Source organism: Cheilinus undulatus, linkage group 14 (genome assembly GCF_018320785.1).
Source record: "Cheilinus undulatus linkage group 14, ASM1832078v1, whole genome shotgun sequence".
Taxonomy (NCBI): Eukaryota; Metazoa; Chordata; class Actinopteri; order Labriformes; family Labridae; genus Cheilinus; species Cheilinus undulatus.
Genome location: NC_054878.1, coordinates 26,629,342 through 26,644,367, shown reverse-complemented (window position 1 = coordinate 26,644,367; position 15,026 = coordinate 26,629,342). Strand labels below are relative to the sequence as shown.

The following is a 15,026-nucleotide window of genomic DNA, read 5'->3' as shown; positions in this document are numbered from 1 at the left end:
GTAAATATCTAGTCCTCAGCTAATAATCTTTGGGGCAGATCTGCTAAAGCATGGGTTTCAAACTTGCGGCCCATGGGAAGATATTTTGTGCCCCCCCCGACATCAAAGTGCAGCCTGCATGCACACTACAGCCAACCAGTTTCAGCTGCCAATTAACAACACTGCAGCTTTAAAGCCAACCAAAGGCTCAATTGTTATTACATCCATAATATGAATAAGTGTTAAGAGAAAAAAAAACAAGAATTCAAAATAGTAGCCTTAGTTCCCAAATGCATTTAATGAACACACTGCAGCCGAAAAAACACGCTCTTTTGATGGCTTCATAATAAAACAATCTTTCGGTTGTAATGGTTGAGGGTGAAGGCATCAATGATTTTTGCAAGCAGTACCAGGTTGCTGGTCTAAGAGTCTCTGCTGCTGTTCCTCAACTCATTCTTTAAACGACGTAGACATGAGAAATTGCGATCACAGCTCACTGATGTGACAGGAAGGGTCAGAGATATGGACAGGAGTTTAAATAAGTCTATAAAGGCATCCAGAGATTTTTGCCTTGTAAAACCAAACTTCTTCCCCTGAGTGGGGTTAAAACAGCTGCGCCCAGGATGACAAATACTTTCCCTGCATAATTGTCCATCAGCCACAAACGCAGACATCGTTTCTTGTTTTGGTGAGCGACTCAGTTCAATTTCCTGACTGATTTAATCCCTCATTTTAACATGCCAAACTAATATCAACTAAATTTATTTACATACGATTTTATTTATTTATTTTTAATTTAACCTTCATTTAACCAGAACAACCTCATTGAGATTAAAAATCTCTTTTTCAAGAGTGTCCTGGCCAAGACAGCAGCAGCACAGTCAATGTTACAAACAACGAGTAAACATACAAGTAAAATGTCAACAACAGTACACTGAAAGAGAAAGCAACAAGTAATTGTTAAAACCAGCTGCGATCAAACACATCATTCAAAACATTTGCAGACAGATCTGACTGCCTCCAAGTCAACCACCCTCCTCTTAAAAGCTTCAAAGGAGACCAGTTCACTAAGTTTAAGGTCTTTCTGTAAGTCATTCCAGGCAAAGGGAGCAGCAAATTCAAAGGCCTTTTTTCCCAGCTCCAGTTCTGACCCTGGGGACAGACAGTAAGAAAAGATCCTGAGATTGGAGATTATAAGTTCTAGAGGTCTTCGGACTAATGTAGGTCAGAAGGTAGGAAGGTAGAAGACCAAGAATAGCTTTATAGTTAAAGGGATACTTCAACATTTTGGCAAATTCGTCCATTGCCATAATTCCTATAGTCTTAGTAATAGGTTTGTTACCTTCAGTTGTCGGTGCAAGCTGTTTTTAGATCGGCGGCTGCCGAGTTCAGACCTGCTGTGCCAACTCAATGTAAGCAGATGGTATTCCGACTTTCCCTCATCAAACTCATCAAATACACAATCCAACAACTCCAAAACGCTCTCGTGGACAAGTTGCGACCTGCACATTCACCATGCTATGAAATAATAACGTATCATTATGTAACATTACGACGCATGAAGCAAATACTCAGAACTATTTCTTGAGTAAACCACTGGGCGGAGTGACACAGAGCAGCAGCCATGTCTGGAGTGTAATTCCAACTTTGCATTTAGCTTTAAAACATCTCCGTCTCGTAATATTCCATGATTATTTCATTTTCGTTTATAAATCCTGTGGCATATTTAACTACAGGTCTTCCTCTCATAATGATAAAAACAAGTCTTTATAATTACACATTTAATCCTAATCTGGACACAAGATGTCCTATGACATGAGAGGTCGGCATGTTTAGTCTTGATGCAGCGCTAAAATGCTTTAAAAACGCACGGAGATGCCCCAGTTCGTTCCACGTGCAGAGGGGGGATTCAGATAAAGTGGACATGCAGAAGAACAACTGTAGGGCTCATTCATGTGTTCAAAGTCAAGTTTTCACTCAGCAGGTGAGGGTTTGCAGCTCTGTTAACAGTAATAGCGCAGCAGTGTGAGGAATCTCTGCAGAATCCCCCCCCTTCTCTCATTCTCCTCTCTGGACTCTGTGCACTGATACCAGGTCAGGTGAAATAGGGCTCAGATCAGGTTTTGTGAACAGGTTGCTGTTTTAAAGCCGAATGTATATTTAATGAATAATCCAGTCTTGTAAATTCATCATCAGTGGATTCTAAAAAATGTTAAAAGATGTAAAAATTGTGATATGTTACAAAGGCAGCATATTTTTGCCTGACCTGTTTAGATTACTTGCAAATGAATTCTCTCTCTAAAGTAGCTAATTAACCCTTTAGTGTTCAAACATGCAGCACTCATGAAATGGTACCCGCATCTAATATTGGGTCATTTCTCTTTATAAACATTACAGCAGCCTATATATCAGTCATTGGTAATATTGATATTGCTAAAAACATGTCCGGCCCACAGGATGTCTCATTGGAGCAAATCGGGCCCCTAAATGGGTTTGAGACCCCTGCGCTATAGAATAGAGTGCCTTTTTGTGGGTTTTTAGCTGTGAAAATGGCAACAAATATTTTATCAGATCCACAGAGCACACACAAATGGGAAATCCATGCTTAACTGAAAAAAATGCACACAAACTGCTCAGCTAAGCAAGCAATGCCCTGTCCAATTTACAGGTAAGTAAATGAGGTGTAGAGTTTGGGTGACTGTGAGTTGGTTGTCCCACAATTGGCAGGTTGTGGGTTTGATCTCCAACTCCTGCAGTCACATGCCGATGTGTCCTTGGGTAAGACGCTTAACCCATATTTGCTCCTACTGCTTAGTCGGTGGCGTGTAAATGGGTATGAATGTGTTTGAATGCGATTAGCTAATACTGGCAGCCAAACCTCTGCAACCTCTGCCATCAGTGTGTGAACGTGGAGTGAGTGGATTGGATAACTGTATCTCACTCTTCTCTGGCATCACTTGGTTGTCTACACTGCTTTCCACATTATTGAGCAAATGACATTTTTCTCTTATTTTCCTAAATACTAATGCAAATGACAGTCAGAGTATTTTTCAAGTCATCAGCCATTAGAGCATAATTCAGATGTTTTTGAACGAACTTCATAATGATAACCATTATTTTTTTTTAAATAAAAACCTGAAAATGCACATATTTAGGCTGCATATTTAGGAAAATAAGAGAAAAATGCATTTGCTTAATAATGTGGAAAACGGTGTATTTCTACAGTCTGCAAAATGCAGCAGCCAGATTGTTAGCACATACCGGTCATCAATTTCATATCACTGCTGTTTTTCCATCCCTTTCAAATTTCAAAATTGTCTTCATGTCATGGCCTGGCTCCTAAACTTATAACTGAGTTACTGAGCCCTTATTCTAGCAGTTGCCTTCTCTGAGTATCTGATCAAAGACTTCTAACAGTCCCTTGTTCAAATTTCAAATCCAGAGGTGTTCGTGTACTAGTATTTGCAGTGGCAGCTCCTAAACTTTGGAACAGTCTTCCTGTAACATCAGGTCTGACGAACCCATTACAGTGCATCAAACTGAGCCTTTTTTGGTTGCACAAAAGGCACTTCTTTGATCTGTTTTTTTTTAGAAATTTACCACACAAAGGCTTTTGTATCCATTGTGTATGAGCTGTTTTAATGACCCTATAACAGGTGTTTGCCCTTTGGGCCCACAGTGTAACCTTTAGACCTTTTGCAAGGGTCCCGATGTAATTTTTATATAATTTATCCTTCTTTTGTCTACCTTTAACATGTTCTCACATGTGTCCACATCTTTACTTTCATTCAGTTTTAAAGGAACTTCCTCCCTCCTCACTTTGTCCCCCCGGCTTACCTTTCTTGGCAGTCAAAAAGTGAGGGTTGTCTGTGGGGAATCACACCTGCTGTCTTCTCACCTATACTGTCTATACTCATTTCAGAGTATCAGTATGTGCTTGGCATGATTTTTATGTGCTTTCAAATGTGAGTTTTCACACTGTTCGTTCGCTCATCAAACAGCCTGTTTTTTTTATACCAGTGTGTGAACTGTGTTCTCTGCAGCATGTTTCTGCCATGTGCGTGTATGTTTTGCGTGTGTGTTCATTATGGTTTGTGTTTGTGTTTCTTGCAACAAGGGCTCCAAGTTGACACTGTGACAGTTCCTCGCGGAGCGACAGAGGGGCCCTGCCATCCAACAACAGAGGCTTTGTCGCTCTGCTCCTCTTGGCTTGTTATGGACTTCCTTCTCTCTCTCTCCCTCTTTCTCTCCCTTTTTTACTGAGCCCATTTTCTTGTCTGAAGTCTTAATTTGGGGCGCTGGCCAGTGGGGAGAGGGAAGAGAGGCGAGGGGACCAAGGGAGGGAAGAACTGGTAGAGGAGGGGGGAGAGAAGAGGAGAGGAGAGGAGCTGCGGAGTGGTGATGGCTGCAGACGGACGGCCCTTTGTTCCTCCTTTCCCAGGCTCCTCTCTTGAGCCTCCGAGGCTCCAGTTGCGTTGGAGGCTTCCAGAGAGAGAGAGAGAGGCTGGGAGGAAAAGGGGGCACAATGATCTGTCCAACTGGAATCTTCCAATTGCACAAAACAAATGCACATACACACGCAAGCGATGTGGAGATGGAGATGGAGAGAAAGGATGGTATAGGGAAAGATAGAGCAAAGCAACCAAAAGAACATGAATAAAAAATACAGTAAGTGATCAAAAATAAGAAGGGGTAAAGAAGGAATGAGGGTAATAGGAAGAAGACATCAAAAGCAGCACAAATGAGAGTGCAAGCTGCACACTGACCACTAGGTGTCCCCATCCCTGGTGCCAAATGTGGGCAACCCTGAGTTAATCCCACACTATGCCAGTGGCTCAGGAGCACAAGTGTTGCTCCATCCACAATAGATGAATCCCAGTGTTTAATTACCAACACATGCAGAATGAATCCATCAATTTGTGCCGTATGAAAATCTGTTTTCATGCTTTTTGATTAAAACTGGAGTCATTTCAGTGTGAAAAGGTTAATTCTGGGTGCAGTCGTGAAATAAATGCACTGTTAAGCAAATAAAAGGAGATGCACAGATACCCATTGCCATTCCCTGTAAACAGAAGTCTTTGTTTTTTGATGGTAAGAACTTCAATAGTATTCTGCAGTTTTTATTTTCAAGCCCACAGTCATTTTGCAGGAGTAGGTGTCAAAGTGGTTCAAACGGTGGTAGGAGGATCGCACAGAGAAGAAATCGAAACGAGGTCCTTGTTTTTCTTCGTCACAAAGGTTCCTCGGCATGGGGAGTTACATCAGTGCAAGTGTGTGGTGATGTTTACCGAAAAATAAATAAATTCTGTTTGATACTGGGTTGCCATGCTGTAAATAACTTCACCGCCACCGTGTTTTCACTAATGTTAAAGCTTTAAAAAAAGACTTATGGAAAGTGTTCTTGAACCTGAGTGTTTGATAACAGGCGACATCAGAGGGAGGAGGGACTCTGAGAGGGACCTTGGGGACCATGTCAACGTTTTCTGTGCCGGAGCAGGGACAAACATTGGGCAAACATTGGGAAAGGCTGGCAGCCTTTGAGATAGTGGGCCGTTGATCTAAGACTGGAAGCTAAAGTCCACTATCTCCTGTCTGATACAGCAGCCAAGGTCTCAGTGACACACAGAGCCGCAGAACAAACATGGATATACCTGAAGACAATGACCTTTGAATCCCCCGGTGGGAGAGGTGGAAAAAAACAGGAAGTGGTGAAAGTGACTCCTGTGACTTCCTCCCTGCAGGCCAAGAATGAATCAGGTGGAATGATTGTAAGTACACGGGTCATTGTACATAAAACGCACACACATTGTTGGAGAGTGGGAGGCACAGATGTGGTGTGTGTGCCTACATGCATGTGTGTGAGCGAGAGTGAGTCTTCAGATGTAGCGACAGATGGTATTTGATTACAGAGCAGACGGTCGGTGTTGTACAAAGATGCTGTCTCAGCCCAACCTAAGGAGCTGTAGCCTCCGGTTAAGGCGAGCGGAGGGAGGCAGGCAGGCGGAGGACGAGAGGGAAAAGAAACACTTTAGAGAGAGTGAGGGGAGAAAAAAAAAGAATAAAGGCGAGCAAGCAAGAAAGAAAGACACACAAAAGAAGCAACTCCAAAAATGAGCATCAAAGAAAAAGGAATGAAAAGCAGTGAGGCAAGAACAAAAGGAAGAAAAGGAACAGAGGAACGGGCAGGCGTGGTGGAAAGTACAACACAGGTCATGATGAGAAAACAGCAAAATGACGCAGAGAGACCACACTGAGCCTTTTAAAATACTCTTCTATTTTCCTTGAGAGACCTCCAAAGTCATCAGAAAATAAGAATATAAAATTCTTTAAATATATATTTAGTCTTTTTCAGTGTCTTTGCAAAAGTATAAAATCTCAGGAAAATGTGCATTCTAACATTTTTATCATTTAAAGAACAACATACACAGGCACAAACACATGCACACTTGATCTGTTTAAACTGGAGCTGGGGCGATTAGGTAATTGATCAATGGATTATTGGTAACAGTAATGGTTATCAGTACATTAATTTGTTTTCTAGTTCAAGTGCTAAACTGATCTCAAGCTAGGGCTGCACAATATATCACAATTTTATCATAACCACAATATGAGAAAATAAACTCATTGCAAAGGTTTAAACTTGGTGCAGAAAGTAAGATAAAGTAATTTATGCAAACCAGCAATGATTTCTCACTCAGCATGAATACATTTTATACCCTCTCACACCATTAGCAGCTGAGATGAAGATTTAGCACGCTATTCCAAACCCTCAGAGTTACTACTGTGAATTTAGTGACAAAAAAAATGCTCAACTTATTTTGGATTCTTTATCTTTAAAGTTCCAAATAGTTTAAATATGATTGTAAGAGTCAAAGATAACTGTCTTATATTAAGCTTGCAGAAACTCATTGTATTTGTTGGGACTTTCATTCTCTTATATTTGCATGTTGCAACATCTACTGCAGGAAGAAAAAACATCCTCACCTTTACCCAGTATTGTTCTGTCTTAGTTCCAGCTTCTTATATTGTAAAAATTTATAAGGAAACAGAGTGTACAAATAATTGGACTCTAAAAATCCAGGGTAAAAAGCAGATAAGACATAATTACTGCCACATTTTAAATAAATCCAAGATTTTAAGTTTCAGTGATTGTGTTAATTTTCACTATAGTTTGTGTTTAAAAGCTTAATTGGATTTTCTCATCTGCCTTTCTACACATTTATAAGGAGACCATAGAGGTGCAGTAGATCCTCCAGAGCAGCTTGCAAAATATTCCCTCAGACGATTTTTTCTTCTTCAGATCCTGCAACTGTCTACTTGATCAGCTGACACTTCTTACCACCTGAAGAGAGCTAATAAATCCTGGTTAATTCAGCAACAGAGCCGGGATCATGTCTGATTTTCCGTTATACTGTCACTGCTTAATATGTTTTTACCATCTCACGTCGTACCCAGTTCACCTTTTCCCTTTTTTAAATTAACTGTTATCTTTTTATTTTCTTAAAGGTCCTTCTAGGGACTTGTGCTGTGAATTAGCATTCACTTTAATTACTGTGTATGTGTATGTGTACTTTATATGTCCCTAACAACTATAAATTAATATGAGCAGTTAAAAGTGAGGCTAAACAGACTTACCTCAGCTGAAATTTTTATCATCTTCATTTCTCAAGCCTTAAAGTGTGCTCTAAAGACTGACCTAGGTCTGAATTACAACTAGTTTATTTGATGTTTTGCATTTGTGAAGAGTGTTTTTGTTATTTCAAGAACTTTGTCACGATTAGCTTAGAGCAGAGCTTCTCAAACTCCAAAATAAAGGGGCTAGAGGGCAGGGACCCCCCACAGTACCCGAAGGTGGTTGAAGCATAGTTGAACACGGCTGTGCAAATTCAAGAAGAGTCATGAGCAGGCTTACATTCTAAGGATTTTTTTAAAGATAGTTTTGATTTCAGCATAAATCTCACCAAATGACCATTATTTTATTTTTTATTTAACAAATTGTATGCACATATTTTTATAAAAAGCGGTGACATACAATTTGAAATCATTTAAAAATATTCTTTGTTTTGAAGACATATGGTGACCCCCACGTTGAGAACCACCATCTTAGATAACCACCCTGCAAACTTTATCTTGAATGTGCAGACTCCATTTAACGGGCCATGTTTTATTTTGGTGCTTTCCTTAGCTCACTGTCTTTTAGGGATGAGTATCAAATTCCAGCACCGCCACGGTACTGGTACCTACCAGCCCAAATTACATCACAGATAGTGATACCCTGCCACCTAAATGAAAGGCAAGAACATCATTATGGAGTTTGTGTGATTTATGCATGAACTTACAACAGTTTTCTTTTCTTATCTCATATCCGGCTGGTATCTTATTAAAATACTTCCATGACTCATTCATAAGTCAGCTTTTAGTCTCACGCTGACTTTCAACACACTTTTTCTTCACCATCTAGGCACCAGCACCATATAAATAATATGGATTTAGCACTGGTATAAAAAAACAAAACCCAAATGATACCCATCCCTACTGTCTTTCAGCAGGTCTTTACTGTGCTGGTAGTAGTTCTCAAAAAGGCAGATTATACTTGATTTGACTGTTAGTTAAAGCACATTTTTATACATAAGTTACATGTAATCTAGGGAAATTATTTTCTATTACTGAATTTCTATTTGAAAAAATATATATATATGTTGAAATCTAATGTTGTTTGTGGTGCTTTATGTCTTTCAGAAATAGACGGTCACAAGAAGAGAACAGGTAAATTGTAACACTGGAGAGGCTTATTGTTCTCTGCAATAAAGAAAGTGTGGACATTATGATATCACTATTGGCATATTCCAATGTTGTGCATCCATACCTTATTTTGTACTCAGATTTATTGTCATAAAAGTAATTGTCAAATTAACAATGACAATAGCAGCAAGTTGCAGCTCCAATTCAAAGAAATTCTTGGATGTATATGTACAACATGCTCTTTACTTCCACCAAAGATGAGGTGTGATAAGATTATGAATTCCTCAAGTGCGTATGTGCATGCAGCCTGGGTGTAGTGATTGTTTCTCTCAATCCTTTGAGGCATTTTCAGTGAAGAAAACTAGGCAGAGAGGTTGCTGCTCTGCTGTGCAGCTCCTCATTAGTGGATTTAGTCATTCAGAGAACAGCAATGACTCACACATACACTATACAGTAGCCATACAATAAACACATACATTGTAGTAAGTGACGAATCTCTGTTTACTGCTGAATCTCTCCACAGCTTAAAAAGGCTCTGTCTTTCACACCCACGCACAAAGAAATGACAAGTATAATATGAAAGAGAAAAAAAGCATAAGCAGACACTTTTTTTTACTCTCTTTTTCATTTTTATTTCCAATTTTTATTCATTTTGCACAAGCTTGCATATATACTGCACATACATTCAGTTCATAGAGGGTGAAGGCACGAAAGGCAATTTGACTACTGGTTGTTTTTTGGGCTGGGCCAAAGCAATACAAGGGGAAAAAATCTCAAGAGAAATACAAAACTGCTTCAAACTAGATTCAGCTTTCTAGCCCACCCTCGGCCCTGTCCTGGAATAAAACACAACCCTTCATTAAAAGAAGAAGAAAAAAAAAAGTCCAGTTCCATTTAGCTGCCAAGGTCTAAATTTTTCCTAATTCACTTTTAAATCCAAATTTCACCAGATAAGGATTAAAATCTTTAAGTTGGTTCTATTTAATGAAATGCAGTACAGCCTTCCCTGTTTGAAAAAAAAAAAAACATCAAATAAATTAGGATAAATTAAACCAATAAATTACACAAATTCAAGACAAAAAGACACCAATAACAGAAAAAAATCAGCCATGTCATGAGTTTTTATTTTACAACCTGTGTGTAACTACTCAAAAGTTTCAAACATGGCTGTTCCAGTTGGAATTACTGCACTAGAATTGAATAATAATGTAATACAAAAAGCATCAACAAAACACTATTTACATAACATATTGCTAAGTTACACAAAGGCAGTATTTATCACTGTAAGTCCACATCATTGATATTTACAGACAAAATAAGAGGAGCAATGTCTTAATAATAAAAAAAAGAATTACTACTGAAAGCTTCGAGAAACAAAACCTCCTTTCATACAGGTCAGAAAACAGATCAGAGGAAATGATCGCACACATACACACCAAACACACGTTGCCAACGCTTAATGAGAATCATTTACATGTCAGGATGGTACTCCCAGGGGTGGGGGAGGGACCACAGTGTTGAGAATTGTGTCACTCACTGGTTCACAGGTTCTCATAATCGGTCTTTTCTCTCACACAGACTCACACTCATAACTGCACACACAATGCAAAGCTGACGTAAATTCCATACAAGTCCAAACTTTTTCCAACTGTTTCAACTCGGTAAAAAACGGTATAAATCACTTTTTTTTCCCCCCATCTGTAGATTCTTTTGAAAAAAAAAAAAACATTACTGTACATGTGCCCCCTCCATGACACTACACTTCTGATGACAATGAAATCCTGTCTCTCTCCTGGGTCAAATCTAGAGCTTAGTCTGCCCTTGTTTTGTTGGACGAGACCTGATCCACAGAGTGCCAGCGGGACGCTTTGTGACATCACGACCGCTAGCCTAACCTATCGTTCTGTCAGCAAAAATTTAAGAAACGGATGCTGGTGCGACTTCAAGGGCACTGCTGACGGGAAACAGAGCCCAGTTAAAGGCATGAAAGAGGGAGAAATGTAAAAATAACCAAAACCTTAATAACTCCACTTTACAGATTTTTTTTCTCCCTTCTTTTTTGAAGAATACACCCCCTCTCTAGCACTCTGAGTGATAATAGAAAACTGTACAGCTATTCTTTGTTTCATCCTGATGGTATTTACAGTAGCAACATTATGTCATACTCTAAAAACACTCTGAGTTTATTTTTTTGATCCCAAGAAGACAACCATTCAGCACAATACAAAAGAAACAAAAAAAGGTGGTCACAAAACCTGCAAAAAACCTACAACTATTGCTCCTAACTAACAATACAGATTTAAACAAAGCTGTGACTAAAAATATCTTCAAGATTTCTGTTATGAAACATTTTCTTCCAGTGCCTTCCAAAGAACTTCCACCACTGTATATATTTTTCCATAGATTTATCTTTTACAATTCTTTAAAAAAAGCCTATATATGTATCTCAATAATGTTATCCTTAAAATCAGACGACCCCAGCAAAGAAAATCTTGACAAAAATATTTCAATGCAGTATTGAGGTCTTGCTAATCCCCCTTTTTTTGCACACAGTTCTTCATTATCCTGAAATAATCTTTTTAGGCGCAGGAACTCTTTAACTTTAGGGCGGGGTTGCAGAAAGGGGGGGGGGGGGGGGGGGGGTGATAATAATCTGTGCATCAGATAAAAGTGTCCTTTCCTTTCTCCTTTGTTTGTGGTACTTTAGAGCCCTTGGCTGGTGCTTTGAGACATGCGGGGCCTAGCCCATCCTTCAGTGAGAAATATGTCCAGCTCGCTCTCTCAGGGTGCCGGATCTTAAGAAGAAAACTGTCCGGGGCGGAGGAGCTGGGGGACATAATGAAGGGAGTAGCTCTCCGTCTTTCTCTGCCTCCTTTTGTCAGGTGCTTTGTCTCGCTCAGGCAAGTCAGCAGGTTAAGCAACCTGCCCCTTTTGATCTTTTGTGACACACGCATACACTCACACAGACACACTTTAAGCTAATGTTGCCAAGGCAAGATCAACAGCTGGCTCGCACGCACTCGACAAAGTATTCAAGTCCTCCCGTTGCTTCAAACTTACCTCATTACAAGGGAAGCTGAAGCTAACTGCTTCTTTTTATTTCTTACAGAGCTTCAGAGGGCGGATAAATTTCATAAAATGCTAGATTTACATCCTAAAGTCTGGGATTAGATCTCACATAAAAGTAAAAAGAACTGCGTTTTAACAAAGCGGGCACAGTGGCTTGAACAGAATCTCACTTTGGGTTTTAAAAGCTGCCAGTTTGGGACGGAGGGACAGAGCGGCGGAGGGTTTCAGGTGCGCGTTGCCCCTCACTCTGAGCCTTTGTCCCTGCTCTTTGTAGTGCTGAGAGCTTCTCCAGCTACCCCAGGGGTGAGTGCTCACCTTTGACCTTGTATTGTTGCAGTAAGAGAGGAGCCAGATCACTCACAGGCAGGTGAGCACGGAGGGAAGGAGCTGTGTGATTGAGGATTCCCACTTGAAGCAGAATTAATGAACACCCATATTTCATTTTTTATTCCCTTCTTTCTTTGTCCTGTATGTATTATCTCACTTTCTGGGATGCATCTATTAAAAATCTATTATTTCAGCCACACTGTACTTTAGATAGCCACAGTATTCTGATATATTCAAGTATTAACTCTGTTGAAATAACTTCATAATGTAATTCATACCTTGTATAGACTTATCACAATAAAAGCCTGTTGTATTAACAGGTTGGCTTCATGTCACACATGCGATTTAGTAAGTAGTGCCTTAAAAGACGGAAACATTTGAATATTTTATAGCCTAACACTGGCTACTTCACAGAGAGCTGTTTAGTTATCAAAGCTGGAGTGGCTATAGAAGTTTAGCCATTTAAAACTGCAAGTTAAGCACCTGAAGGTCTCACTTCAGCATTATTTCTAATATCTTCACTTCTTCATGTGTTTTTGTTTGGGACAAGCTAGTCACTACAGGTGTAAATACTCCTCACTGATGGTCTTCTATTTAAAGCCCAAATGGGAGCCCTTTCCAGGCAAGTTCACCACCAAAAATAAGTCATATTAAACAAAATCACAGCCTACTTCAGACTTTGAAAACAAGAAACAAAAGCAAGGAGAAGGATGGGGAAATGGGGGTAAAATATTTCAGAATCTAAACTCTTGTGGAATAATATTAATAGCAATAATTTATTTTTTATGCAACGGCATCAAGGGACAAACAAATCTCGAAGTGCCAATCTTCAGCAAGCAGTGGTGACAAATAATAATAATCATAAACAACAACAATAAGAATAATCATCAAAATAATAATGTACAGCCCATTAACACAATGCCCTACTTGCAGGGAAAACACACTTCAAAACATGGTAGAGCTCAGTAGCTATTTGAAACCAGTCCAAGTCCCAAGAGCAGGACCGTGAGTCCAGTCGAAGTCCAGTCAATAACCTCACTAGGCCTTGTTTATTTGTGTGTGTGCACGTGCGTGCATGACCGTCCTTTTTTAGGGACATCTTCAGTAGCACAGTTTATCGGGCACCCACGTTGCACTTTGTGGGAACAGTTCATTTGGATGCCCAAGTAGTTGGAGAGACACCAAAGGGTGTCATGAGTAAAATCTTTAGGGAACCCAGCCTATGCCTTAGTTAGTGTTGATCAAAAAACAGGCCAAACGGATGAGGGTTCACGCGGTCCAAAAAAATAAAAAGGAAAAAAATAAAACACCCAGTAAGATTAGAGTCTCTTCAGTTCAGAATCATAGAAAAAGAACAAATAATAACCATCATGATAATTATAATATAAGAACAACAACACAATAGCTAGGTCATTTAGGAACTGCCAAAGAGGCTTCAGATTGGGAATGCTACTTCATAACTTTCATACATTCAAAAATAAAAAAAAAATAAAAACAGGAAATCAAAAGTAAAGTTTGGGAAAAGAGAAAAACAAAAGAGAATATTTTGAAATTCTATGAAATCAGGGAAATGAAAAAGCGCAAAGCATCGAGCGAAGAGGATGAGGAGGAAAAATTTACTCGTGTAGAAGCTCTTGGAGACAGTTTGGAGACTTGAAGATCTCAGGGACCTCACTATCCAGTTTGCAGATGACCTTGTAAATAGCCTTCTTCCAGGACGGGTCCACGTCTTTGCCGGCCACGATGGCGTTAAAGAACTCCCTCAGTGTGATCTCAGCCACCTCTAGAAAGCGATCAGGCACCTTTAGAGAAACACAGAGATAAGATGTGGTTACTCATCATTGATAGTACAATGGTACTACCATATATATCACATAGTCAAAACATAGGGGTGCCACTTACAAATTGTTAATACTTTTGGTTTTTGTTATGCCCATTTTTATGTGGTTTTACCCATATTTTTAATGTAGCAGATCACTTTATACCCCAGTACCTGCAAAGGCTTTGCTGCAGTTGGAAAGATGTATAACAAATCAGAGGTAAAACAAGTTTAGAGTCTTATTGATACAAAATAATGTGACATAAACACTATTCGCATGGGATTAGTATTACTTCGGGACATCTGATATTTTTTCTGAGTTACCCCCTGTCATCAGTGTTTGCTGTGGTGCATTTACAGGGGCTAGGCGAGGTCTGTAATATTCCTTGAATGTTTTGCCATTTCTACTGGAAAAAATGACAGTGCTGCCTGATATCAGCATCATTTTTTCATTTCTAAAATCCATTAAAAATGCAATATTTTGTACCCATTTTGCAGGTGATGTTTCATTCATTTAGCCTGAGTTTACAATAGATAACATGGACTAAAGTGTTTTGCATTTTTAGAATCTGTAGCAAGCTGGCCATGATCAATAAACGAGTGATCAGTTACCCCTGGCTATTCCAGTATGCATTGGGGTTATGTCTGTCATTATGTATCATTTTGCCTAAACAACAACATTCCTTGCACAGATCAGCTGTTGAAGTCTAATCACTGAATGTTGAGCGACACTTCTCTAAACTTAAATTGTGTTATACATGAAATGTGCGGTTAATAATACTGATATAAGATCAGGCACAGTAAAAGAGAAGCTGTAGAAGGCAGAGCAGAAGTGCTATGTATAAAGAGAGCAAACGTGTGCACATGTGCGCAAGGAAAACAGTTTAAATTAATAAATCAAGCAAAAGAAAGTCATGTGTCAACATATGAAGAAATAACCTGAAAGAAAAGCTCTCTAATAGTCTATGTGTCAAAACATTGAAGGTAATTTCATATGCAGCCTCTATTAGTTTTTTCTTTAAGAAAAAGTTGCACAGACTGTAAAGACCACATAAATACCCTAAAACACAAAGATGCTGATTCGCACTTG

General features: G+C 39.4%; 1 protein-coding gene and 1 long non-coding RNA gene across 2 annotated transcripts in view; one reads left to right on the top strand and one right to left on the bottom strand.

Moving 5' to 3' along the window:
- The first annotated feature begins 5,280 nt into the window (after window positions 1-5,280).
- LOC121521970 lies at window positions 5,281-11,561 on the top strand. The gene is made up of 3 exons (XR_005992904.1): window positions 5,281-5,747; window positions 8,719-8,745; window positions 11,429-11,561. It is a non-coding gene; the product is annotated as an uncharacterized LOC121521970 (long non-coding RNA).
- Window positions 11,562-13,710: 2,149 nt separating this feature from the next.
- Window positions 13,711-15,026, bottom strand: part of LOC121521969 (prospero homeobox protein 1-like) — a 36,880-nt gene continuing 35,564 nt past the window's right edge. Inside the window, exon 5 of the mRNA XM_041806201.1 lies at window positions 13,711-13,919. Coding sequence (XP_041662135.1) covers window positions 13,734-13,919 — 186 coding nt within the window. The 3' untranslated portion in view covers window positions 13,711-13,733. The remainder of the gene's footprint in view (window positions 13,920-15,026) is intronic.